The sequence below is a fragment of the Bos indicus x Bos taurus genome, chromosome X (genome assembly GCF_003369695.1).
Source record: "Bos indicus x Bos taurus breed Angus x Brahman F1 hybrid chromosome X, Bos_hybrid_MaternalHap_v2.0, whole genome shotgun sequence".
Classification (NCBI taxonomy): domain Eukaryota; kingdom Metazoa; phylum Chordata; class Mammalia; order Artiodactyla; family Bovidae; genus Bos; species Bos indicus x Bos taurus.
This window is the reverse complement of record NC_040105.1, coordinates 89,240,940-89,268,821: the sequence shown is the minus strand read 5'-3', so window position 1 is coordinate 89,268,821 and position 27,882 is coordinate 89,240,940. Positions and strand designations below refer to the sequence as shown.

At 45.7% G+C, this 27,882-nt stretch overlaps 1 protein-coding gene across 3 annotated transcripts; it reads right to left on the bottom strand.

The window, feature by feature from the left end:
- Window positions 1–10,597: 10,597 nt before the first annotated feature.
- On the bottom strand, window positions 10,598–13,875 carry RIPPLY1 (ripply transcriptional repressor 1). 3 transcript variants are annotated; one of them, XM_027533968.1, is made up of 5 exons: window positions 13,604–13,875; window positions 12,674–12,728; window positions 11,969–12,033; window positions 11,228–11,410; window positions 10,598–10,906 (listed from the first exon to the last, which is right to left on the bottom strand). In XM_027533968.1, exons 1-5 carry the CDS (start codon window positions 13,747–13,749, stop codon window positions 10,849–10,851), a joined length of 507 nt encoding a protein of 168 aa, XP_027389769.1. In that variant the 5' UTR covers window positions 13,750–13,875; the 3' UTR covers window positions 10,598–10,848. The 3 variants fall into 3 exon arrangements, with proteins under 3 accessions (XP_027389769.1, XP_027389767.1, XP_027389768.1); XM_027533966.1 differs by having other exon boundaries at window positions 11,218–11,410; window positions 13,604–13,874; XM_027533967.1 differs by having other exon boundaries at window positions 10,814–11,410; window positions 13,604–13,872.
- Between the last annotated feature and the right edge of the window lie 14,007 nt (window positions 13,876–27,882).

The following is a 27,882-nucleotide window of genomic DNA, read 5'->3' as shown; positions in this document are numbered from 1 at the left end:
TAAGGAACACAGAACTAACAAGCCACCACCACTGGAAGAATTCGCGAAAGGTCAAAAGGAGAGAGGAGATGCCAGTCCATGTGTCCTACCACCTCCCAGAATCCTCCTCATTGGAATCTTGGCTGAGCAACACCAGAAAGGACCCTGAGTCAGAATGATTGGCCAGAGACAGCCCGGAAATTAACTACATTACCATAAAGCCTGAGGCTGTGAACCATGTGACAGAGCAGTCCTCTTGGGTTCCTTACCTTGCAGCTCTCTGCCCTGGCGCTCCTTCCCAATAAAGTCTCTTGCTTTTTCAGCATGTGTGTCTCCTTGGACAATTCATTTCTGAGTGTTAAACACGAGCCCACTCTCGGGCCCTGGAAGGGGTCTCCTTTCCTGCAACAAAAACACAATAAGTGCTTGATGATTTTTGTCTTTTTCCTCAAGATTTGTGATATTATGAGAGAAAGACCATATCAAGGAATACATGGCCATCTGCCATCTCATTGCATTCCTGACTGGTTCCATTTTTTCCTCACTTACTTTTGAAGTTGATCCCTCAAGTTCATGTTCTTCCATGAATCCAAACTCTTTGTATATGGCTCTTCCTGTGATACTTTCAATAATTTTATTTTAATTCCCATTACTCTCCTTTTATCTTACTTTTTATGTTTCAGCAAATGTTTTGGTCAGTTGAGATGTCTCCTACCATTTTTACTGTTGTTCTTATGCCAATTCTTTTATAGATTATTTTTAAGTTTTCCCATCATTTTAGAGAACTTTAAAAAATTTTCAGTATCTTTTTGGAATTTGAATAGTGTGAGTCCTTAAAATGGCTTCTAGGGAAAAAAATCCATTTTCCTAACAAACACACTGACTACATTTGGAGTGGTATAATATGTTCATTTTACTCAAATGTGAAGGCAGCCTAGATTTGCAGAAAATTGAGGATTTTGTAAGCCCTTGCCAATGGCAACTACCAAAAGTCACCACTCCCAGTAACTCAAGCAAAACTACTGTTCTGCTCCCATATTCACAGGTTTGTACACAGAGCTTCTTGGACAGATTTCCCAAGTTGACCAGGAGATGGAGTTTCCAGGAAAGTTGGACAGGACATAAAAATGGCAATATTTCAGCTACCTCTAGGAGTAAAGCCATGAGCTTCATCTCCTCCAGTAATTTACCTGAATGGCTTTTATGCCAGATCTCCAAGGGTTTCTCCTAGAAATTTCTGGGGCTTGTGCCTGCATTTTGAAAGGCAGACTATTATTATACTGAAGTTTCCTTCACGATGCTTATTAAAATACAACTCTATATAAATTTTTTACAATTTTCAGAGTGATTTCATTATATAATCACCCACCCAAACCTCATTTCCAACAAACCCAAAGAAGTTGATAGGCTAAGGACTGGCCCCCCTTTTAGAGATGAGGAAACTAAGTCAATAGACCAACATATTACAGATAATAAATGACAGAACCTGAACAAGTACCTCAGTCAAGTCTCCTACTCACAATGCTCCCCCACCTCAGAAAATATTTGCCATAATAAAATCTGATAGGAACTTTACTGGTGGTCCAGTGGTTAAGACTCCACCTTCCAGTGCAGAGGTCATGGGTTCGATCCCTGATTGGGGAACTAAGAAGAACTAAGATCCCACATGTCATGTGGTGCAGGACAACAAGTGGCACTAGAAAACTTGAATACCTCTATGCAAAAAACAGCAGCAACAACTGATCATACCTTGCACCATACACAAAGATTAACTCAAAATGGATCATAGACCTAAATGTAAAACCAGAAGAAAAGAAGAAAAATGTCTGATAAGTTTGCACACAATGGATTTTTATTTTATACTTTTCTTACCTGTGGAAATTGTCATCAGTTTTCCAAAGGTTCTTTGATAATTAAACAAGTTTCCTTGGATCTTTTTGAGCAGGGGACATTTTCACTGTTAGCCCAAGGTAAAACCAGTACTCCCAGGCTCACAATTTCACAACATAGTCCTGTCACTCCTGGGTGTCCATGAAAGAGTTACACACATCTATAGACTCAATATGAAATTTGAATTTAAATTGAATTTGCTCCCCCACATCCTCAGAGATCATGAGAAGGTGAGGAAATGGAATAAGTACATCCTTTCTGTCCAGTGTAGACATCGGCTAGGACAAGACGCTGACCCTAGACCAATCTTCCTAGGTTTCATTGGTTCAAGGAGGAGTTTTCATGCCCGAATCCCACCACTCACCCTTCTTCTCTTCAAAGTTTTCTGCTGAGGTACTGATGAACCTATTTACAGGGAAGAAATGGAGACACAGACATAGAGAACGGACTTGTGGATGCAGTGGGGGAAGGAGAGGGTGGGACGAATTGAGAGAGTAGCATGGACATATATACACTACCATGTGTAAAACAGATGGCTAGTGGGAAGCTGCTGCATAGCACGGGGAGCTCAACCTTGTGCTCTGTGACAACCCAGAGGGCTGGGATAGGGAGTGGGTGGGAGGAAGGCTCAAGAGGGAGGGGATATATGTATACTTATAGCTGATTCACATTGTTGCATGAAACCAACACAACATTGTAAAGCAATTATCCTCCAATTAAAAAAATAAAACTAATAGTGAAAAAAAAAGGTTTCCACTGAGAAAGCTATAGGCACACAGAGTGATTAGAACAGCAAGTGAAGTGTCTTTTATTAATAAAAGCTTGATATGAGAATTCAGATACACTTGGTAATCCCTCCTCCCCTCATTCTCTCTGTTTTAGAGTTCTCTGGTTTCACAAATTAATCAGAAAACACAACTTAAGCTACTCCTCCTCTGAATCTGAGAATCTAAGGTGGTCAGAACAAATGTGGCCTGACCTGATAGCTCAGTTGGTAAAGAATCCACCTGCAATGCAGGAGACCCTGGTTCGATTCCTGGATCAGGAAGATCCGCTGGAGAAGGGATAGGCTACCCACCCCAGTATTCTTGGGCTTCCCCTGTGGCTCAGCTGGTAAAGAATTTACCTCCAATGTGGGAGAACTGGGCTTGATCCTAGGTTGGAGAAGGGGAAGTCTACCTACTCCACTATTCTGGCCTGGAGAATTCCATGGACCAAAGAGTCGGACAAGAGTGAGTGACTTTTACTTAACTGAAATCATTCTAAGCAGGTGGAACCAATAATATAGTCTATAGATGTATAGATCACTTTTCACTGTGATGACCCTGCTCACCAGTGAGATGTAGCATAATGATTGATCTCAGACCCACCAGATTAGCAGCTTCTATGCAGGAAGAGCTCAGAAAGAGGTATAGCAAACATCAGTTTGTAGGTAACCTGAATTTGCTCTCCACCATGGACCAAAGCTGAAGCATGGAGAGGAGGCTTAAAAATGTTCCCTTTCCTAATATGAGAGAGAATACGCTCACTGTTCCACATATGTTTGCTGGGGAGGAGTTGATTTTGATGTTGGCTCCCTCTCAGGTTGCCATGGTGATGACAGAGAGAAGAGTAAGTGACAGCATAAAGAGAAATCCAGTGTCATCCAGAGATGCAGTGTTCCAGGAGGAATTAACAAGATTCCCCTCACAGTAGAACCAAACTTGCTGGGGCTTCCAAGTAACATAGGGCCTGAGGAAGAAGTCTTTGGGCCCAAAGACCTGTTATCTTCGCAGGGCTTGTGCTGCTACCAATGTGCCAGAATGAGAGGATCCCAGCCTCTGATACTGACACTCAAGCCTGTGTTCATGTCAAATGACACTGAGGGCTATTATATTGCTTCCCTTAGTGCCTGCACACAGGTGTTACCAATCAGGACCCACACAGATGACACACATCAGCACCTCCCAATGTCTGGGCAGATTTGCAAACAGGGCAGATTTGCCCTTCTGAGGCCCCGACGGTTCAGTCCAACACAAGTGGCTAACCAAGTTGGCTGTGAATACAGGACAGCAGTTAATTTCTCCCACAGGTTGGCAAGGGAGATAATGTTCATCTCACCTCAAACTTATCATCTGACATTTAATTGTATTCTTGGCATGTGTTAGAGATGTGGCTATATTGGGTAACCAGTCCCGGGAAGTTGCTATCTTTTCTTTTAGGAAAATAACATGGTTTGACAGTTTACAGCAGATGCAGTCCTGGCCTTAGAAACAGGAAACCTTTTGTCAGAGTGCAGTGATGTGGCTTCTACACAATAAGGCTGTATCCTGGATTATAGATGCTTCATGTTTAGCCAGAGCTCAGAACGATTGCAAGGATTAGCGGAAAAGCCCTGGACTCAACATAAGATTTAGGGGTCCAGTCTTGGCTCCTGTACTGACTTGTGGGGCAACCTTGAACCAATCGCTTCTCTCATCATCTTCAATTTCCTCATTGAAAGATGGGAATATCTCATGGGGAGTAATAAGAGACTCAAATGAGTCCATGGATGCCAAGCTGCTCTGAAGTGCGGAAAGAGCCCAGCCTGTATGTAAAGCCAGCTTACTAACATCACAGGATAGTGAAGGACAAAGATGTACAGTCCAAGGTACTTGAAAGTATCCATGGAGAAAAACAAATGTTTTAACCCATTTCTTGCCCATAAGCCTTGGGTAAGCGTTGACAGTGCCTCCCTTCAGGAGAGACTGCAAGCTTGGAGGCACCAGGGACCTAATAGAGCCAAATAGGGAAAAACAGGGAAACCTGCAGTTCATGGGGTTGCAAAGAATCGAACTGACTTAGCGACTGAACAACAAGGGAAGTCAAGGGAAGCCAAGGATGTGATTACTGAAATGATACCATGATGGAGCTTCCCTGGTGGCTCAGATGGTAAAGAATCTGCCCGCAATGCGGGAGACCTGAGTTCAATCCCTGGGTCAAGAAGATCCCCTGGAGAAGGAAATGGCTATCCATTCCAGTATTCTTGCCTGGAGAATTCCATGGACAGGGGAGTTTGGCAGGCTACAGTCTACGGGGTTGCAAAGAGTAGGACACAACTGAGCCCTCAAGTGTGTGTCCAGAAAATGATTATATATACGCACACATTTTATAAATCTATATCTATCTATCTCCACACACACACACAAACACACACGACACACAACACACGACATACTGAGTCTCAGATCTGTAACATGCCCAGTACTCTGCTAAGTATTTTACATGTATTATCTAATTTAATCCTTATAATTACCCTGTGAATGTATTATCATACCTGTCTTATAGATGAAGGAACTGAGGCTTAGAGACTAATTTGCTATTTTGGCTGTCATCGTTTAGCTAGCAAAGAACCCGTATTTGCAATCCAGGTGTGTGTGTGTAGTGTGACTCCACAGCCTGTTCATATAACCACCTGGCACTAAATTGTTGGCCATAGAATCTCCTGGGTGCCTGGACCTCCTGATCCCTCACCCAGTGCTAAAAGTCTACGGTCAGTTTAGAACTCAGCCACCAGAAGGCGCTGCCTCCCATGCTGTTAATGGGCAGCGGTTGAATTGCTGGGGACTTGTGCATGCTGCATGCTAAGTCGCTTCAATCGTGTCCCCACTCTGTGCTACCCTATGGACTGGAGCCCGCCAGGCTCCTCTTTCCATGGGATTCTCCCAGCAAGAATACTAGAGTGGGTTGGCATGCTCTCACCTAAGGGATCTTCCCGACCCAGGGAATGAAGCTGGGTCTCCTGCGTTGCAAGCAGATTCTTTACCATCTGAGCTGCCAGGGAAGCCAAAGCTGGCTATTCTGTCTCAGGGAGGGAAGAATTCTGGAAGAACCCAGAGCCCAACTCCAGGTTTTTCTTGAGTTCTTGCTCAACCCCTTTTAATTCACACTTAGCCCCAGGGCCCAGATTTCCCCAGTGATGGGGATAAAAATGCCTTGCACATCAGTTTATATGCTTCTCTTCCATGTAGGCCACAGGAGATCAGGCAAGGTGCCTGCCTTCTCGGAACTCTGAAGGGAAACGAGTAGAAGGAGCCGAGCGGTTAAGAGCCAGAATTCCGTGACTACACTGTCTGAGTCTCCCTCAGGTTCCCCACTTTCTGGCCTTGCTGAGGTCATTTCAACACTCTGAGCCCCCTTTTCCTATCTGTAAACATGAGGATAGCACCTCCCCACCCCACCCTGCTGGGACTTGGTCAGCCTTGTTCAGGATAAAGCATGTGGAGTGCTGAGCTCAGTGCCTGGTGCATCTCAGGAGAACTGGGCTATTCAAAATTTCTCCTTCTGGGCCCAGACCCTTCAGCCAGAAGGAAGCTCGCCCAGCCAGGATGGAGTTCACACAGAGGTTGCACAGCACTGAGGGGAGGGAACAGAAGTCCTTCATCCGGCCCTGGTCTCTGGTAGCCCTGTGCTCCAAAGAGCCCAGGCTCTGTGAGAGGCTGCCACTGCCCAGCAGGAGGCCCTCAAATATCCCTCTCTTGGTGACACCTTTCAGCAGCCCTCAGCTCTTCCTGGCTCAGAATTGTTCCTAATCTCTGACTTACTTCCCTCCAGCTGGAGTTGAAACGTTTTCTCTCTTGCCCTCTCACACACTGAATCCTTCACCAAGCTCTGTAGACTCTACTTCCTGAAAGCACTGGGGCTCTGCCATGAGGCAGACCGGAAGCCTGGTTCTGCTGCTTATCACTGGTATAACCTGGGCAAGTGCTGTAATCATTCAAATATGGGTTCAGCCATTGATTCATGGTGTGACCTTAAGCAGATTCCTTAAACTCTCCAAACCACAGTTTGTTCATCTCTAAAGTGGGGATAATAACAGTACTTATGTATCAGAGTTGTTGTAAGGATTAAATGAGGTAATAGGTTAAAGTGCCTCATCCTAAGAAGTGGCCATGCTTGTAGTAACCTCCACACAAACACACAGACCCAGGGACAAAATCCTTACTAACCTTAAGTTTCTCATTCATAAATGGGCATAACTGTCTCCTCAGGATTGTTGTGATTATAGTAGCATAGGAGATCATGGTGGCTAATGCGAGCAGCAAGTGCCTTGGAGAACGTGTGACTACCACTTCCTAAAGACTGGTTCTTTGCCAGGTTTTCTACCTGGCTTTATGCACTTGCCCAGAGGTTGCTACAAGTCTTGCCAGCTGGGGAGTAAACCCAAAACATAGTAACCAACACCAGGCCCCTGAGAGGTCTAAACAGTGAACTCAGGCCACCTAACAACTTTGTTTGGGAGGAGGATTGGCCACCATTTTACAACAGGGGCCTGGGTCGAAGAGGAGACCAACTGCCCACTAGATAACCACACAGGTACAGTCCGGGAGAAGAGGAGAGAGATGGAGTTGGTAACAACCACTGGGGTTGGAGAGAGGGCTTTCCTTTACAGAAACAGAGGAGAAAATAGGCAACTCTTAACGAGCATATGCAGCGTGTATGTGTGTGACTGTGTGAGTGATATAATCAAGGACTACAGAGATGTAGTGAGAAGGCTGAGCGTAGAGAACTGACCTTGACACCTGAGGGGAGTGGGCCTATGATGGAACCAGCAGTGTCAGATATGGGATTTGAACTGAGGTACATCTGCCTCCAAAGCTCATGCTCTTAATCACTATAATATTAATGCCTGGCATGGAGGAGGTGCTCAATGAACATTCATTTAATGAAGGAATTCACACAGCTGCCTCTTTGTGGAAAGTTTTCTCTCTCCATCTCTACCTGGGCCCATTCTTCAAGTCCCAGCTCAAATGAAGATTTGCACTCAACCAAAGTACCCTGTTCTCATTGCTATGGGGGAACAGGAGGAGTAGTGCTGGGGTGAGGACGTATGGGCACCTAGGGTGGGCCAGCTAGGTGGAGCCAGGGGAAGGACTCACTTTTGCAAAGATTCCCCCCACCCCAAGTCTGTGCACTGGATTTGACGTTGCTACAATGAATGGATACATCCATGACAACAAAGCAACTCACACTGTACTCTGATTAGTCAGAACAGTGACTTCCAATCACTTAGCAACTATGTCGGGGGAAGAGGATTGGAAGCCATTTCAGGGCAAGGGACTGGGAGGAAAATGAGACAAAATGGCTGCCACTGACCAATGGCACATGCTCAGTAAGGGGGAGGAGAGAGGGAAGTAAGAGGAGCTCACTGAGTTAAGAATTACTGCTCCAAGGGTTTTAGGGTCTTTAAGCCACTGGGGATTTAAGGATTTGTAATTCTATGCTACATAATACCCTAAAACCAAAGATATTGGGATTCCAAAGATTTTAAACTCCTACTACCTATGGTACAAGGACTTGAGCAAGTTTTGAGCTATTAAATGCTCAAATGAAATGAAATGCTGGGAGCCTAGGACCCCAAACAAGGGTTTTAATCAGAACACTGGACATGTTAAAAATACTAATCCCTCTTCAACTTCAAATCAACCTTGGTTTAACTCTTAGGATAGTGGTTTCAAATAGTCTCACACCATCTAGAGACCTCTGAGGGTACCTCACAAAAAGGGGGTGAAGAGAGTTCGTTTACATAGAGAGGACACCAAAGTAGGAATTCTGTGTCTCCCATTGTAATTCCCGGGGCAGCTCCATCTTTATCTGTCTTGTATGTTGGCCCTCTGCATTCAATTCAAAAGAAGGGTGTTCCTGCTGAAGCTCAGAAAATAAGTTGAAGCCACATTTGGTCTCTGTTTCCTTTTGTTTGTTTGCTTAATGGGGGACAAACAATACATCCTGAGATTGGTAAACCATCAAATGGTGCCAGGGAGATCAGGTGGAGATGACTGATAAATCAATCTTTAGTTGAATAAATCCAGTCATTAGCTGACTCTAGCCTACTAGCTGATTTCTAACATAAAATTAATAATAACCACTGCTACAACGATGATTCTATGAATACCACTACTTATTGTGTGCTTTTACCATGTGCCAGGAGTTGTGCTAAGTACTTGACATATATTATCTCACTGAATCCTTACAACAACCCTGAGAGGAAGTACCATGACTTTTCCCATTTTACAGATGAGGAGACTGGGGTTCAGAGTGGATAAGTAGCCCAAGGTTATACAGCTAGAAGATTGGTAAATTCCACTTTACCTACAAGCAGAAACAGAATGGCCTAAAAGGATTAAAGTGATCAAAGGTCAACTGCCTGGCAGGCTTAATTAAGGAACGAAGTTAAATTTTGACCAATAGATGGCACCAGTGTGTGTTTGGTGGGCTGCCCAAGGCTGTGTCCAATTAAGGGAAGTCCCAGTGAGGGCTCAGAACTGGAGCAACCTGTCTTAAGTTGAGAGAGGAGAGAAAGAAAGATGGGCAGTGTTCTGCTCCTGAATCAGATAATGCTACCCTGTCCTGTCTGTAGCTCGGCAAAGACATGGGAAGCCAGCAAGTGAGGGGATGGAGGTGGTTCTACTAAGAACTGTTTTTAAAAGATCTGCAAATCTTTTTCCTTCAGCATTTCCTGGGCACCTCTCTTGTGCCAGACAGTGTGCTGTGCAAAAAAGTCACGTGGTGATATCAAACACGGCCCCATCTTACTGCAAAGGAGGAGAGGTAGATGCTATGGTAGAAGGCTGAGGTACTGAATGATGGGGGCACCCAGCCTGGGCTTGGGAGTCTGGGGAGTCTTCTCACAGGAGAGGTGTCTGAGCTAGTCCTGTTGGATGCATGGGAGCTTATCAGACAAAAGTGAAAAAGCATTCCAGACAGCATTAAAGCCACAGAGGGATTAGAATCCATGACACATTCAAAGACAGGAAGCATGAGCTTCAAGTGTTGAGAGACAAGTCTAAAGAGACAAGCAGGAACTGGCAATTGAACAGCCTAGAATATCAAGTTGAGGACTTGATTTGTGAGTGTCTGAGTAGAAAAGCTATAGATTCCCAGAAAGATCTGTGACTTATAAAACAAAGTCCAACTATTGCTGAGGCAATGAAAAGCAGTGGTAGGGCTTTGAGCAGCGGGCACAGCATGGTCTGATCTAGTGGCCTGTAGGCTTCCCAGGGGCACTAGTGGTAAAGAATCCTCCAGCCAATGCAGGAGATGTAGAGACAAGGGTTTGATCCCTGGGTTGAGGAAGATCCCTTAGAGAAGGACATGGTAACCTACTCCACTATTCTTGCCTGGAGAATCCCATGAACAGAGAAGCCTGGTGGGCTACAGTCCATAGGGTCACACAGAGTCAGACACAACTGAAGCAACTTAGCACACACGCACACATGTGGAGGATGAATTGCAGTGGAACATGCTGGAGGCAAGAAAATGACTCAAAGGCTGTTTGGGACAGGGGTGAGTCTGAGGAGCTGAGCTATGGCAGATACAAAGGGACTTGAGAAGGTAACATTTTTAGGACTTGGTCGCCTCTCAAGGCCCCTCCCCACATGCACAGGCTCATCATCAAGGCTCAGCTGATGCTGCATCTCTAACCTTCCCCCACCTCCAGCTCTGCTTCTGACTTTTAAGCTGCCCTCTGAGGTCCATTTTTTCCCCCTTCCCAAGCTGTCTTTAAGGTTTAATCAAATCTGATTGCACAAGTTGACCAAGAAGGCCTGGCCCCATGGTGGGCCTCCCGTGGTACATCCCTGTGAAGAAAGATCTGTCAATTGACCTCAGGTAGAGCAATGGATTGGCCTTGAGCTGGTTTCTGACCCTCTGCCCATGACTTCAAAACATGGGCAGAGTTCAGTTAAGAAATCAGTCCAGTTCCAGGAAAAAAGGTAAACATCATCTAGTTTATTTTTCTCCTGATTGGTCTCATGCCAAAATACAGACCCCAGTAGATAACAACCAAAAGGGAAGCGATCCCCAAAGTAGACTGATGTTTTAGATGTCCCCTTTCCTTCCTGCAAGGTCCGTCAGAAAGGCACCCCAACTGGTGTTGGTATTGCATCCATGGAGGTGAAGCCAGAAATCAGGCTTACCACAGGAAGACAGGACTTCATGGCCACCTGAATGGTTGGGAAGTCAGAGCCCTGAAGAGTGACAGTTCTCTGCATAGGCAGGCTTCATCCTCATCTGCTCCCTGGGGGGTTCAGAAAGCAAGTTTTCCTTCCCCTAGAGTTCCTAGGACCCTCTCGTTGGCAACACAACAGCAACCCAATAAGATGCCAGAGGGCTGGGCTAACAGATCTGTTGGGTGTAGCCAGGGTGAGCTGGTAACTTGAGGACCCAACTTTCAATCCAGAGAACTGTTCCTGGGAATTCCTGGCTAATCAATGCCCTGAAATGTTGCCAGGCATAATGAACCCCATCAGACTAACTGGTTCAGTTGGGACAGGTCAGGGGCAGGGAGGGAGAATGAGCTGTTGCCCTGTGTGGTGCTGACCCTGGTACCTTCACACACCCTTCTGGCCCCTTTCCATCTGCTTCTTCTTTCTCCTCCTCTTCTCTTTCCTCCACTTCCTCCTCCTCCTCACTGGTTGAGTCCTCATAGAGGTTGATGGTTGCCTGGACAGGGAAGTTCTTCAGTAAAATCTCCCCATCACTGTACAGGTAGTCAAAGGAGCAGGATTTAGGCCAGAAGAGTCTGTGGACAGAGAAGAAATATGGTCCCAACTTGGATAGGCTGCCATGTGCAGAAGGGTCAGTAGGACCAAGAAGGAAGCCAGCCCCTAAACTCTTAGTTGCAGTAATGGGGTGAGATGGAAAAAGAAGAAAGGGAGCTTTGTAACAGAACCTTCTGGAGTGTTACAAAATGGCTCCATGCAGAAAGGTCATGTCTGGTGGGCCTATAGCTGTGAAGAGACCCAAGCCTGGCATATATCAATCCTGCAACTGATCCCACTCCCTACTCCCCACCCCAGAAGGCCTGCAGCCAAGAATTTTCTAGCCCTGTGTCCTCCATCTCCTACTAAGGCTTTCTTCACTGATCTCTCCACAGGGGCTCATTCTTAGGGGTCACTGACAGTGACTCCAGGGAAGGCAACCTTGGCCAAGTCCCTTAACCTCTCTGAGCTTCCATTTCCTGGTCTGTGAAAGAGTGATCATAGCAGTACCTCCCTCCTCCTGCCTCATAGTGCTGTTGTGAGGATTTAAAAGGCTAATAGATCTACATCAGGCTCTGCGCCTCGTGCCAGAAGCTTACCTGACCGGGTGATGGAACTCAAAGTCAACCTTGGTGACCTTGGCACCTGTTGTCCCACCGGGGGCCTGTCAAAAGCAAAACGCATGTGGCTCAAAGTGCATGGTCAGATAACTGCCTCTTCTGTATCAGGGGTCAGCAACCTGTAGGTAAGATGATCTAGAAAAGATCTTAGACATCTCTGGGGTTCAGTACCCCGTCCCATAAGGGGATCTGTCCTGATTCTAGTTGAACAACAAGTGGACAGAGTCCGGGGGGTTGTTTGCTTTCCTGTCCTTGTTCTAACACCTGTTTGGAGATGGTCCAGGGGACAGAGTTCTACTGAGCAGCAAAGATGCGGGGGTGGGGTGGGGGGGTGGGAAAGAATGCCACGGTTGGGTGCCAGGAGACCATGATTCTAGCATTAGCCCCACTTCACATGCACCGTGGAGCCTGCCCATGTCCCTCTCATGCTCTGGGGCTCAGCTTTCTGCACAGCTAAATTGCCCCAGAGGCCTCGGCTCCCTGCCTTCCTCCTAGAGCTGTTGTGGGACTCAAAAGTGGGCAAGGCTGAGAAAGTGCTTTTCCGGGTCTACAGCCCGAGTTGAAGGTCAGAGATTGGGGGCCCCTCTGGGAAGGGACCAAGTCTGAGTGCCTGCACGTGGTCATGTGTGTGTGTGAACACGTGGGACAGGGGCTCCAACTCACCAAATCCACACGTTTCCTCACCTGCCTGGGGAGGTCATTTGTAGAGGTCAGCCAGGGCCTCCAAAGACAAGCTCCTCTAGGACAAAGAGGAGAGATTAGTTGGTGGAGGAGAAAGAGTCTGGCCTCCCTGAGATAAGAAAAGAAGCCCTCCAAAAACTTGATTCGGATTCCATCTCCTGCAGGAAGACTTTCCTAAGGACCCTGAGTCTAGGTCAAGACAGATGGCACTCCTCTGCTTCAACAGTGTTATCACATCTGTTGGATGATTATCTGTTTAGTTACCTTAGAGCTTCTTAAGGGCAGATTTATGTTCAATGGTATCTGAATCCCCAACACCTAAGCATAATGCCTGGTACACAGTAGGTGTTTTGGTCAATGTTTAGTGAACGGTTAAACGTTTGGAGGAATGAATGAGGGTTGGGTAGAAACTATCTTGCTCCCTACCTCCTGCCCCCCAAAGTAGAGCTCACAGTTCTGCCCTCTTCCTGGGATGGGGAAAGGGGCCAAATATATTTCTGGGTCCACTGCTTTCTCACTAGACTTCAAAAGGTAATGAAAAAAGCAAATGGAAAGCTTATGGTGTGGTCCGGAAAAAGACAGCCCCTTGGTCATTAGCCTCTTGGCACTTTGAACCTCGTTCCCTGCTCTTCAGCCTAGGTCCTGTCCAATCCAGATTTTCTGGTAGTCTCCCCTTTGCCCCTCAGTGGACTGAGCAACTTGGCACACGAGGGCCTGGCTGCTCAGTTTTCAGCTTTGGCAATGCCCACTGTCCCCAAGTCTCCTCCTGTCAATCAGAGGGATTAGTGAGGTGAAGAGCCAGCTGAGATATTAGAGTCTGAGTTGTGGAGGGAGCACAGAGAACAGGGGGGCCCTGGACTTCTTATTTCCTTTGTTGTCCCAGGAACCCCACTAAGCTTGAGTTCAAATGACCAAAGGCCAAGTTCCACTTACCGTTCATGTTTATTTACTTCTTGTCCAGAGGAGAGAAGGGGCAATGGGTTTCCCAGGTAGGGCAGTGCCAGGGAGTCCTGTGCTAGGGCTGGAGTTGAGGCCAGGGCCAGAGCAGGGGTGGCAGCAGCGGGGGCAGGAGGGTCCATCCTTAGGGTGTAAAGGCCAGGCAGGCTGTGGGGGCTGTGATTCCTCAGAGTGTCCCGCACTTTTCTGGCTTTTCCTGGGAGACAAACTTTTTATAAGGCCTGCCTGGACTCATAAATTATTCAGGGACATGTCAGGATGAGATACCTGGGGAGCAGTGTGTGTGTGTGTGTGTGTGTGTGTGTGTGAAGATTTAGGAAAAGGGGCTGGGGGAGGGATACCCGTGTTCCTGGGTGTGAAATTTCTCCCAGTTGAATAAACAGAGTCCATAGGCAGGGGGGAGGGCAGTTCTTTACCTCCAAGTCAGAAAGGAAAACACAAAAGGGGCAAATCGAACACCATTTGTGCAAATTCCCCAGGTGGTAGCAAGGCCTGAGGGAAGGGAACAAGGGAAGTGCCTTAGAAACCACAGAAAGTTGTCAGGTGCTGGGGAGAGAGACCAGTACAGTGAGAAGGGACAACTGAGGCAAGTGAGACTCACGTTATTTCAGTTCAAACCCCAAATATATTGGCCAGGTGGACTGGATATGGGGTGACCACTATGAAGCATATCCCCCGGGTTAGAGAAAAATGGAGCATCTGGGTGGGGCTGGTCTTGCTGCCTGTGGGTTGGACCTCAAGTCTTCTTTCCACGCCCTCCCCTTTACTGGGCAGTACATTTGCAGAAGTGCCTGACTGAATCCCCTCTCCAGCCTCAGCCATCTGTGGTTTGAGAAGGGAGCACAGGCAGCATTTGCAGGGGTTTCCAGGTCAGATTGCTGATCTCAAATCTCAGCTTCCAGTCCGGGCGCCAGGGTGCTGGGGGAGGTCTGCTGAAAGACCATCTCTGACCCTGGCACCTGGGTTCCCGGCGCCTCGGTTCCCTCTAGTGTGAGAGGAGGATGCAAGCCCAGTGGTTCCAAAGGGCCCTGTCAGGCTGAACACTGACGGGTGCTGGGTAAATGGGTACTGACCCCGGGCAAGCCCAGCACCTGGGTCACAATCCTCTCAGCCTCAGCCAGTCTTCTGGGCCTTCGCCAAACAGTTTGCAGTTACAACTATTGGCAGGTTCCTTATGCTTCAGAGGTTTGAAAATATGACTACTGACCTCAGTGTCGAGCACCGGTGCAGGTTTATTTAGCTTCTTGGATATTCATCACAGCCAGGTGTGTAATCGTCAAAAATTAGAAACCACCTCAATGTCCAATGATAGGAAACAAGTTAGATTATTTAGGGTAAGTCCTTACCACCAAATACGAAGCAGGCACTCATAATCATGTTCTAGGAAGTATAATTATCAACACAAAGTTTAGAAAAAAAGATGCTAAAAGTGTGAATAATTTGATCCCAGTGCTGTTTTTTTCTCTGTTCACATAACCCCCATTTCCAATTTCAACCCCACTGTGTTATTTGTAGCAAAGGAAAACTGGAAACAAGCCAAATGTCTTACTTTAGAAAGCCAGTTAAATAAATCATTGAACAGCTACACAGGTTCATATTAAAACTGGCATGGTAGAAGATTGGGGAAAGGTTAATATATTGAAGAGTGAAAAAAAGAAGCCTGTACCACATAACTTGGAGGATGATCCTGTTTTTGGTAAGAAAAAAAAGAAGTGTAGAATATACAGTATGCAGGGGGGAAAAAAGAGTCTGGTTAGAGAAAGGAGAAAGTTACAATGGTTCCTGGGAATAAGATTATGGTAGACTTTTACTTCCTTCTTTAGGCTTTTCTGAGTTTTCCTGAAAGTTCCACAAGCCCTGATACTGTTTGGGTAATAAAAAGTAAAGACACAAAATTAAAAAGAAAGAAATGTTTATCCACAGAGGAGAGAAAACTGCTGGGGAACTGACAGTCATTTTCAAATGTCTGAGGATTTGACTGAAATGAGATTACACTTGTTCTGTGTGACTTCAAAGGGCAGGACTGAGGCCCATGGGTAGAAGCTACAGGGAGATACATTTTGGCTCAGTCAGAGGAAAACTTTGTAACAGCCCAGCCGCCACCTAACCCAGAGACCTGGCAATGTACTGGTTCTCCATAAACAGAGCTTTATTATATGTGGTGAAATGAGTGAAGTCTTGGACTGGGCTAAGCCCTCTGTCCCTGAATTGTGTAAGTGCGGGCTGGATCCTGGATCCTGGATGTTGGAGTGGAAAATCTAGAGGGAGGGGGCAGTGGGGGATGGCGAGCAGAGCTGATGGAGCCTGAGTTTCAATCAGTCTCTGGGTGTTCTTGCTAAATTTACCTCCAGGAGATGAAAATGTGCATGTATTATGCCACTGGCTCAAAGGAGGGGTGAGGCTGAGAGGGAGCCAGGATGAAGAGACTGGGCTGGAAGAAGATGGCATGTGAAGGAGGAAGAAGCAGACCTATTGTCAAACCTGGGGATCTTTTTTACTTCTAGGTGCCCTGAAAATGGTCAGGAGCGGGGAAAGAGAGAAGAGGTAGATATTCCTCCAGAGCCCAGGGCTCATGCCAAACCATCTTGAACTTGTGTTCATTTAGCCACAATCTTTCACAATCAGGGCCATCCAGCTCCTTCACTCCCCTGAGCTGCAGGCCTGAGGGTTCCCCTCATGCCAGCTCCTGGCATCTTCTCCTACAGCTCAGGTGGCATTCAAGCCTGTGTCTGTGGATCTTTCTTCTCCAGTTGCACAGCTGCTTTGTCTCACTACCTCCCTAAGAATTGCCTCAGCCTCATTTAGCTTGTGGGAGATAAAGCCACTGGCCCCTCTTGGGGACCTCTCCTCAGTCTGAAGGATTTAAGACCCGCAAGGGTTGCTGGGTAAGAATGCGAACCTGGCTGTTCTCCTTTGCCCTCAGCATATAAAAGGAGTGAGGTGGCCAGCAAGGTGGCAAGAAAGGTCTGGAACAATCAAAATGAAGAACTTCCTGTCACGGCAGTTATGATCCTACCTCCCTTACCCCTAACAGCCTTATGGTGCCTCTGGGTTTTGTCAGTGATTGCTTTGCCAGAACATTCAGAGATGGCTTGCTGCCTCCTCTGGGCCAGACACTTCTGGACCTTGCCAGGCAAGAGAATGAACTATAAAGAGGAACAGACTCTGCCTCACAGTGCTGACAGCTAGAGAGGGAGACAAGACCTGGACGGGACAGGCTCAATCAATGTCAGTGGGGCCTGGTTCCCCCTACCACCCTGGAGCATGTTCCCTTTTCCACTCCTCAGCTCTCCCCAGCTTGAGTGTCCCCATTCCCTGGGCCACATTCCAAAGTTGCTTCAACTCCTACCACGTTCCTGCCCCTCCCCTCTCCCCACAGAACAACCTCTCCTCCCACTTCCCTGAGAAAACACAGGCTTTGAAGCGTGAATTAGCTCACTGCCCTGCCCCACTCCCCCCAAACTGGCCTGCCTCTCCAACTTCCTTCCCCTCCAGCCCTCCCTTCTCAAGGGACAAGGTGCCCCTCTCGTTAAAGGCTAATCTGTTCACCCTGGCCTTGGCCTTATCCACCCTCCTTCTCTGGGGCCTTCCTCTGGGCATTATGACCCTTCTCTTCAGGAAACTTCAGCTTCTTTATACCAGCTCTTTCCCTCCTGATTATAAAGTACCTGTCTCTGTTATCCCCCAGAATTAAGTCCCTCCTTTCCTAAATGTATTCTCTTGCTCCCCTCACTCTAAATATCTCTTCCCCTCCTTCCTTTTCTCTCTTTTCTTTCCTTCACCCTCAAATTCATTGAACATAGAGTCTATACTTTTCTCAACTTTCCATTCATACTTCGACTTACTGCAATTTGGCTTCAGCCCTATCCTCCTTGTGAAAGGGCACTACCAAAGGTCACCAATGACCACCTAAGTGCCAAGTTCAATGATCTCTTTGAACTCTGGGTGGCCAAAGGCACTCTCGGCCAAGTCCTCATTTCTGAGGCTCTCCTTTCTTTCTTGGTCACTATCTGCTGGTTTTCCCTCCTGTTTCTGGAACTACCCCCCTGTGTTTCTTTTGCTGACTTTTCTTCTGCTTAGTCCTCAAATATGTGGCTGTCAATTACAATCCACAAACAAAGCTGATACACAGTCATGTTTTCAACGGGTCATGGCAAAATGGGAAAAACATCAAAAGTAGAGTTTTTCAATAATTTCAATGTATCTAATTATAAACGATTGTCCTTTATTCTGACATTCTGCCTTTTTAAAACTTTTTGGTGGCAAAATATTCTCTTTCCTGAAATGATGGCAATGGCAGATATTAATTTATTTCTTTAATGTCCCTATTTGTCAAGATAGAAATGTCCAGTCCCATTAATCTGTTATTCAATGAATGAAAAATTGAGACATATTTCCAGCCTGAAATATTCCTGATAGGTGTCTCAAACCTGTTCCAAAACTGAACTGATTTTGTTTCCACCAACCTCCTCTGTACCTGCCTCGATAACCAGTTTCATATTGGCCCAGTCACTCAAGCTAAAAGCCTCAGCCGCCAAGTCCTATTGATTTTGGGCTTGAGAAAACGAGAAAACCATTTCTCATGTTTGTCTCCTCTGTGCTCCCCATTCTCCTGGTTGTTTCTTCAATTATGGTCTCATCCATCCTCTCTCACATGGATGCTGGAAGCAGCTTCCAGATAGATTCCCCCATTCTTGACTTGGTCTTTCCAATCATCCTCCTCCCAGCTCATCCCGTGATCTTTCTATAACACGGGACGAACTTTGATCTTTCTGGGCTTAAACACTTACAGTGATTCCCAGTTGTCTATGGTAAGTATCCAGTCTCTTTTGTGTGTCAGTTGAAGCCCTTTGCTGCCTAAGCCCAGCCTTCCTCTCCAGCCTTCTGCCTCCAAGGCCCTCCATGCACCCTCCACTGCAGCTCCCCTTTAGAGACCTCCACTCTATAAACAGGCCACACCTTTCACCTGTAATCTTTTCATGGTTTAGAGCCTCTGAAGGTCTCAGTCCCATCCCGTATAGGGTTAATCACAGGGAACACTGTGGGTCACAACAAGTGGCAGAGCTTAAAACTGATTTAGTGGGTTGCAGCCAGCATTTAACAAATTGAATGAACAGCAAATGGAAGAGTGAAACATGTGGGGTAAGGGTATATATTATTCTGTGAAGCTTCTGTTTTAGTCATATATCTCTAGATCTAGATTGAAAGATATATAAATGCATGTCCTGGTTTATGCCATAAAAAACATTTCCTACTGTGGGTCCCAGTCATAAAATTTGACCACACTTGAGGGACTAGATTGGAGCAGGAAATGGCAACCCACTCCAGTACTCTTACCTGGAGAATTCCATGCAGAGAGGAGCCTGGGGAGCTGTGGTCCATGGGGTCACAAAGAGTTGGACATGACTGAGCAACTAAGCACAGCACACACATACACACACACACACACACACACACGTGTGTGTGTGTGTGTGTGTGTGTGTATTGCTTGCTGATGCCTGTCTTCTGAGATGAGCATGACTAAGGAGGCATGCAAGGGACTATATGTTATTCTGGGACTCATAATTAGTGCTGTTCATGTCAGAGTCCTTGCTTTCGCTGGGGAGTTTAATAGAGGTCAGGAGAACAGGTGGTGCCAAGGAGGCCTCATGGAAGAGGGATGATTGAGCAGGGTGGGGCTTATGTGGGCAGACAGAAGAGGGAATGTAATCCTGGCACAGGAGCGGATAGTAACAGGACAGAACATTTGTTAAACATTTATGTAGCAGGCACTGTTCTAAGCATTTCGCATGGATTAACTGGTCTCACAAACAACCTTGTGAAGAAAATGCTATTTTCAGCCTCATTTATTGGTGAGATTAACACATTATTGACCAGGGGTTGTGGGGTGGGGGGTGGATTGCCGAAACTGATGGCTGTGGCATTGAAACGTCTCTTGTCAATAACGTGTTAAGGTGCTTGCCTAAGGTCACATCCCAGCTTATCTGGTGGCTCAGTGGTAAAGAATATGACTGTGCATGCAGGAGACATCAGTTTGACCCTGGGTGGGGAAGATCCCCTGGAGGAGGGCATGGCAACCCACTCCAGTATTCTTGCCTGGAGAATCCCATAGACAGAGAAGCCTGGTGGGCTACAAGTCCATGGGGTGGCAAAGAGTCAGACACAACTGTGCAACTAAACAACAACAAAGTCACAGAACCAAAAGTGACTAGGCTGAACTTTGAACTCAGGTGGTCTCTGTTTTCTTAACCACTGAGCTACCTGCCCTGCTACTGGGGATCTGGTGTGGAAAGGGGGCCAAGCAGGGTAAAGGGAGAGCCTAGGCTGGCAGGAAACTAGAGGAGGACTTAGAATGCCAGATAGAAAAGTCCAGAAAAGGCTCTGCTCTCACCTCGGGAAAGGAGATGTTACTTGTTCCCTCTAGCCATTGCCTCTTGGCCCAGGGTCCCTGGGTTCGCGGGCAGGAAGCCTAGAAACCAGAACGCGGGCCTCATGGAGGCGAGAAGCAAGGCAGCCTTTGCTCTGAGAGAGGAGGGATGGGGGCGATTCTCTTCCCACCCAAGCCTGTCCCCAGAGCAAAACTAGCAAATGGCGCCTGGGGCCTCTGCCCTCAAGTCCAAATGTCCCAAATGTGCCAAGCCTTGGACCCAGCCCCTTGGGTGCCTGGGATGGGGGTCCCCTCTGGAGAACAGTTTGTTGCCAGGTCAGCTCTCCTCCTACACTTTTTTCCCTCTTGGCCGCCATCCAGTCCAGGGCCTGTGGCCCATGTGGTGCTGGGCTCTCTGGGCAGAGCCCCTCGCAGCTCCCCATTTGCTCCTCATTTGGATGGCAGGGGCTTAGAAAAACAGAGCACTGAGGAAGCAGGAGGGAGGGTGCCTGGGAACGTCACTCCCTCCTCTATTCAATCTGTCCAGCCCTGGCTCCTCTGGCCAGCCTCCTTTCCCAGCCTGGCCTGAGGCCTGGGGAAGATGCAGTGATGCTGAATTGTCAGTAGTACTGAATTCTCAGTAGTGCATTCTCTTCTCTTTTCTTTTTAGTCTTGGCATCCTGCAGATCCTGCCTAGGTAAATAACACATACTGGTAACCAGCGGCAGATATCTTCTTGGGAGGTGGGTCCTGACAAACTAGTAAGAATAATAACTACCACAACAAAAATGTTCTGTTCTGTGCTCAGTTGTGTCTGACTCTTTGTGATCCTGTGGCTTGTAGCCCACCAAGCTCCTCTGTCCGTGGGATTCTCCCAGCAAGACTATTGGAATGGCTTGCCATTTCCTTCTCCAGGGGATCTTCCCTACTCAGAGACTAAACCTGCATCTCCTACATTGCAGGTTTCTTTACTGCAATTCTTTACTGTAAACCCGCATTGCAGGATTCTTTACTGCTGAGCCACTGAGTAGGTAATACGCATGGAGCACTTGCTGTGGAGAAGGGAATGGCAACCCACTCCTGTATTCTAGCCTGGAGAATTCCACAGGCAGGGGAGCCTGGTGAGCTACAGTCCATAGGGTCCCCAAAGTTGGACACGACTGAGCAAATAACACTACTACTACTATGGAGCACTTGTGATGTGCCAGGCACTGTGCTAAGCACTTTATTGCTTTATTATTTCATTTGCTCCTATGGAAATCTTAAGAGGTGGATACTATGATTCCTTCCATTTAAAGACATGCAGGAAACGGGCACAGAAGATTAAGTGACTTAGCAAATAGCTAGTGGGGAAAAGATCTGAGATTGAGATTTAAGTCTGTTTTGTTTCAGTGCTGTCTGAGACTTTAGAATCCATCTGTGTAGGGTATGGTCCTTGTGACAGTTGCCCTGAGTGCCCCACTTTGAGGCCCTTGTGCTGCTATGGAGTTAAGCAGATGGCAGAGGGGGCCAATGGAAGTGGGAGACTGGTGCCACAAGCCATATACAACTGCACCATGGCCATCACCAGTGCTCTGAGACTCGACCTGACCTGTCAACGGCACCACTTCTTGACTAGGAAATGGGGACCACCGGAAGTGCTGTCATTATTTGCTTCATGATAGCTCTGTACTCAGCCTTCAGTAGCCATTGTTATAGAATGGTTTGGTTACCACTCTAGCTCAGGCCCTTATCCTCTAATGTCAGTATTTTTGCAGTAGACCTTAAAGTGGAAAAGTTTGGGCTTTAGAGTTAGATCAATTTAGTGTGTGTCCCAGCTCTGGCACTTAGCTGTATGGCCAGGAGCAAATAACTTTTCATATCTCAATTTCTGCATCTGTGAAATGCGATAATAATGGTGCCTATTTCACAGGGTTGTAGTGAAGGCTGAATGAAAGAATGTGTCAATTGTTCAACCTGACACATATTTAGGACCCAGTATATGTTGGCTGTAATCAGTTATTGTAATTATTCTGTTTTTCTCCTCATCACTGTAGTTATTCAGAACATTGGCTTCAGAAGCAGGCCTGGGTTGGAATCCCTCCTCTGTAGTTTACCATCCAGGTGGTCTTGGGTAAATTAACCAATCTCTCTGAGCCTTAAGTTCCTGGAGATGAAAACAATACTACCCATCTCACAGGGCTGGAGTGAGGATGGAATGAAATCGCATAGGTAAACTGGTATTAATTCTTTTTCTCCCACACACTTCCAGGTGTTTTCTGCACACATGGCCAGATCCAGCTTTCTAAAACACACCTTCCAGGCTGCTCTTGCATCTGCACTGGCAACCCATGACCAGATAAGTCAGGCATTCACAATTTCCCCTGTAACTTCAGCCTCACTTCCAATTCCACCCAGTTCCTCCTCTCACTTCCAGCAGGCTTGTTACTACACTGGCCCCGCACATGGCCATCTCTACTCCTGCCTGCCTACGTCTGGAATGCCTTCTCTCTTCCCCATGTCTCATATTCTACCTCTCCCTGCCCCTTTGACAGTTACTCCAGGACATGCCAATATCCACCTACTTCCATGGCTTTATCATCTAAGCTCCCTTCTCAGATGTGAAGCAAGGCATCCTACTGAAGTGATCAGGGGAGGGGCTGTGTCATTGTCATCTCCCCACAGCACCTATCAGCACCCGGCACAGGACTGGGTACACAGAGGGCACTCATTCCATGTGACTGGGAAGCCATGCAACAACAGGGTAATTGGTCTGAGAAGACTAATTTTAGTCAGTCTAGCGGAGCCTTAGGGGCTCTAGGGTAGGGGGACAAACAGCCATGACAGGTGCACAGGCCAGGATGGGTTTCTCTGTTTGTATTTTGGCCTTGTAAGACAGAGTATCCATGATCCCAGGATGGGGGAGTTTAGAGGGTAGCTGTTGACTTGGTTGGGACAGCTCAGGAGCAAGGCAGGTCAGAAGTAAAAGGAGCACAGCAGAGGTCCTTGAAGGGAAGGAATCTAGAAATTCTCTCCACCTTATCTCCAGTTGTCTCCTCTATTGACAGAACATTCCTAAGCATGTTTAAAGTTTCACCTCCACCCTCCTTCTTTCCCTCTCCTCTAGCCTCAGCCTAGACCAGCAGACCTAAAAGTGTGATTCAAAGACATCTGGGGGCTCCTAAGATTCTATCAGGGGGCTCAGTCAAAGCTACTTGCTTGGTAATACTGAGACATTATTTGCCATTTTCATTGTGTTGACATTTGCACAGATGGAACAAAAGCAATAGTGGGTCAAAGTACCTAAGCATGGGTCAAAGCAGTGGCACTAAACTGCATTCATGTTATTCTTCATCATCAATATATTCCTGGTAGAAGAAATGTGAGTTTCACTTAAGAATGTTCTGGGGGTCTTCCCTGGCAGTCCAGTGGTTAAGACTCTGCCTTCCAATGCAGGGGTTGAGTTTGATCCCAGCATAGGGACCTAAGATCCTGCATGCTACAAGGTCTGACCAAAAGATAAAAAAAGAAAAAAAAAGCTTTGATTGAACAGTGAAATTTCATTTTTAATATAATAAATCTCAACCCTTCGAGTATATTTTGTTTTTAACAGTTTGTATGACAAATAGGAAGGATATCCAAGGCACTTCTACCTCATATTGCAGTATGATGTTGGTGTGAGGAAAAGCACTTGTTTGATTGAATTGCAAGCTAAACGAGCCAGTTTTTCATGGAACTTTTTTTTAACTTGAAAGAACAATTGACAGGAAAACTATGGTTATTTAGACTGCGGTATTTGGCCAACATTTTGAAAATGAATCAAGTGATCCTGTCATCTCAAGGGAAATAACTGATAGTATTTGTTGTCAATGATAAACTCTAAGCTTTCAAGTAAGAAGTCAAATTTTGGAAAACCTGTAACTGTTACTGTAAGCTTGAGAATTTCTCAATACCCTAAAGACATTTTTGATAAGATTAATAGTTACATTAATGAATGTGAGTGTTTATATTGTATAATCACAAAATGAGTCAACAATTGGAAGATCTGTATAACTGGGTGAGTCATTTTCCAAATGACTAACGTATGATGTTACAAAATCATGGATAATAGATCCATTCAAAGTGCAAGCTAGACCAATGGATTTTTATGTAACAGAGTACAAAAGGTTCATTGATATGGTTTCAGATTTAACATTGCCAATATACGTTAAGAAATTACCACTTGTGAAGTTTAGGTGTAGCATCAAAGAAGAATATTCAGTGTATTAGTTTTCTATTGCTGCCATAACAAGGTACCACAAACTTAACAACTTAATATGATAACCATTTATTATTTCACACTTCTGTAGGTCAGAAGTCTAGGGGGTTTCACCTGAGTTCTCTGCTTAGCCAAGTTGTCAGCTGGGCTGCATTGTTACCTAGAAGCTCTCGGGGGGAAATTTCTGCTTCCAAGCTCACTCAGAACATTAGAAAAGTTTAGTTCCCTCAGGTTGTAGGTTTGAGGTCCTTGTTGCCTTGCTGGCTTGTCATCTAAAAGCCACTCTCTGCTCCCAGAGGCTGCCCACATTTCCTCTCATGCAGCCCCTTCCATGTTCAAACCATCAATGGCACGTTGTCATGCTTCCAATCTCTCTTCCTTCTCTGCCCCAAGCCAGAGAAAGCAATCTGCTTTTAAAGGATTCATATGATTAGATGAGTCCCACTGAGAATCTCTCTTTGCCAAATAAGTAACATAATCATGGGAGTGATAAACATCCTTAACACCCACTTTCAAAGGAGAGGACATTTATACACAGGTGAGGGTCATTTTGGGGATCATACTTAGAATTCTACCTAAAAACTATTAAATAACTCCCTTCTCTAGCTACATATCCTTGTGAAGCTATATTCTCCTCATATACTTTAACCAAAACAACATATTGCAACAGACTGAATGCAAAAGCAGGTATGAGAATCCAGCTATTTTTTATACCATCAGATATTAGAGAGATTTGGAAAAATGCAATACAATGCCAGTTTTCTTGATAAAATTTTTTGTTCTGGAAAATAGTAATTTTTCATTAAATCAGTTCAGTTCAGTCACTCAGTCATGTCTGACTCTTTTCGACCCCATGGACTGCAGCACGCCAAGCCTCCCTGTCCATCACCAAACTCCCAGAGTTGACTCAAACTCATGTTCATTGAGTCGGTGATGCCATCCAGCCATCTCATCCTCTGGTCACTGGATGACATGATCTTAGTTTTCTGAATGTTGAATTTTAAGCCAACTTTTTCACTCTCCTCTTTCACTTTCATCAAGAGGCTCTTTTGTTCTTCGCTTTCTGCCCTCAGGGTGGTGTCATCTGCAAATCTGAGGTTATTGATATTTCTCCTGGCAATCTTGATCCCAGCTTGTGCTTCACCCAGTCCAGCGTTTCTCATGATGTACTCTGCATATAAGTTAAATAAGCAGGGTGACAATATACAGCCTTGATGTACTCCTTTCCTGATTTATTAAATATATGTTAACATGCAATGGGTTTATTATTGTGATTTTGAATTAAAAAGTTTTAAATTTTATCCATTTTAATTTCTATTATGTTAAATATCAAATGATATAACCCATTAAAAGTAAAGCCTTTTTGGAGTCTTTAATAATTTTTTTCAAACTTTAAACTTTTTATTTTGTTTTGGGGTATAGCTGATTAACAATGTTGTGGTAGTTTCAGATGAACAGAAAAGGGACTCAGCCATACATATACATGTATCCATTCTCCCTCAAACTCCTCTCCCATCTAGGCTGGCATGTAACATGGAATCTTTAATAGTTTTTTAGCTAGTACTTTTTATTTATTTATTGTTAAATTGACATACATGTCATTCTATATTGTGTGACCAAATGTGGAAAGATACTTAAAGTTCATTCTTTTGGGTGTACAGTTCCATGAATTGTAGACTTATACAATAATCTTTATAGTTACGACATCCAAAACAATTCCCTGTGCCACATCATTGTAGTCAACCTCTGTCCCTACTCCCAGTCCCAGGCAACCACTAATCTGTTCTCCATTCCAATAGCCTTGTCATTTGAAGAATGTCATATAAATGGAATCACACAGTAAGAGGCCTTTTGAATCTAGCTTCTTTCACTCAGCATAATACATATGAGCTTCATGCATGTGGTTGCCTGTATCAATGGTATTAATACATCCTTTTTATTGCTGAGTAGTATTCTGTTGTGGGGTTCCCAGGTGTCCAGGTGGCACAATGGTAAAGAATCTGCCTGCCAATGCAGGAGATGCTGGAGACGCAGGTTCAATCCCTGGGATGGGAAGATCCCCTGGAGGAAGAAATGGCAACCCACTCCAGTATTCTTGCCTGGAAAATTCCATGGACAGAGGAGACTGGCAGGCTACAGTGGGGGGGGGGGGGGGAGTGGTCACAAAGAATCAGACTCGAATAAGAATATAGACACATACACAGAGTATTCCATTGTACAGATGTGCCATAATTTATTTATCCATTCAGTAGCTGAAATACATTGTTTCCTAAATAGTTTTTAAAACTTTAAAGTGGTCTTATATGTGGAATCTAAAAAGAAATGATGCAAATGAATTTACTTACAAAATGTAAATGGATTATCTAAGTAGAACAGACTTATGGATGCCAGAGGGAAGGATGGGGAGAAGGGATAGTTAGGGAGTTTGGGATGGATATGTGTGTATGTGCTTAGTCACTCAGTCATGTCCAACTGTTTGTGATACCATGGACTGTAACCTGCCAGGCTTCTCTGTCCATGGGATTCTCCAATCAAGAATACTGGAGTGGGTTGCCATTTCGTTCTCCAGGGGATCTTCCAGACCCAGGAATTGAACCTGGGTCTTCTGCATTGCAGGCAGATCCCTGGGTCGGGAAGATCCCCTGGAGAAGGGAATGGCTACCCACTCCAGTATTCTTGCCTGGAGAATCCCCATGGACAGAGGAGCCTGGTGTGCTACAGTCCATGGGATCGCAGAGAATCAGACACGACTGAAGCAACTTAGCACACACACACGCATGCACATCAGTATATAAGGGTTTGGATTTCAGAGGGGATAAGATTGGAAGGATTTAAAGATCAGATGCAATGGGGTGTGGAGGGTCAGAGAGAGAGAGAAGAGTGTGATTAACTCTGAGGCTTCTGGCTTAAACAGCTAGCTTTTTCAAAAGGAAAAAACTGAGGAAGGATTGGTTTTAGTTCAAGGGCAATTCAGGATACAATTTTGAACATGCTGATTCTGAGATGCTTTTGAGGTATTTAAATGGAGACATTTCCAGGTGGCATGGGCTTCCCAGGTGGTGTTAGTAGTAAAGAACCCACCTGCCAATTCTGGAGACACAAGAGACCTGGGCCTGATCCCTGGGTAGGGAAGATCCCCTGGAGAAAAGAATGGCTAACCACTCCAGTATTGTTGCCTGGAGAATCCCCATGGAATGAGGAGCCTGGCAAGCTACAGTTCATGAAATCACAAAGAGTCAGACACTACTGAAGCAACTTAGCACACAAACACAGATGCACATAAATATATAGGGGTCTGGATTTAAGAGAAGTCTGGGCTAAAAGTGGTGATTGGAAGTCATGAGACTATAGAGGGTCATCGAAACCATAAGAGATAAATGAGAATTCCAAGAGTGGAGATGCAGAGTGAGAGGGGAAGAAGTCCTAGGTCAGACTCCTGAGAAACACATATATAAGGGAGGAGGAATCAATGAAGAAGTAGCCAGAGAGATAGGAGGAGTATCAGGGGAAAGTTATATTACAGAGGCCAGGAGAAGAAAAGATTTCAAGAAGGGCAAAGCTCTTGGGGACATTGAATTCTGCATGGAAGTCAAGAAGTTAAGAATTGAGATGTGGCCTTTGGATTTGATGACTTCAGAGGTTAAAACATCT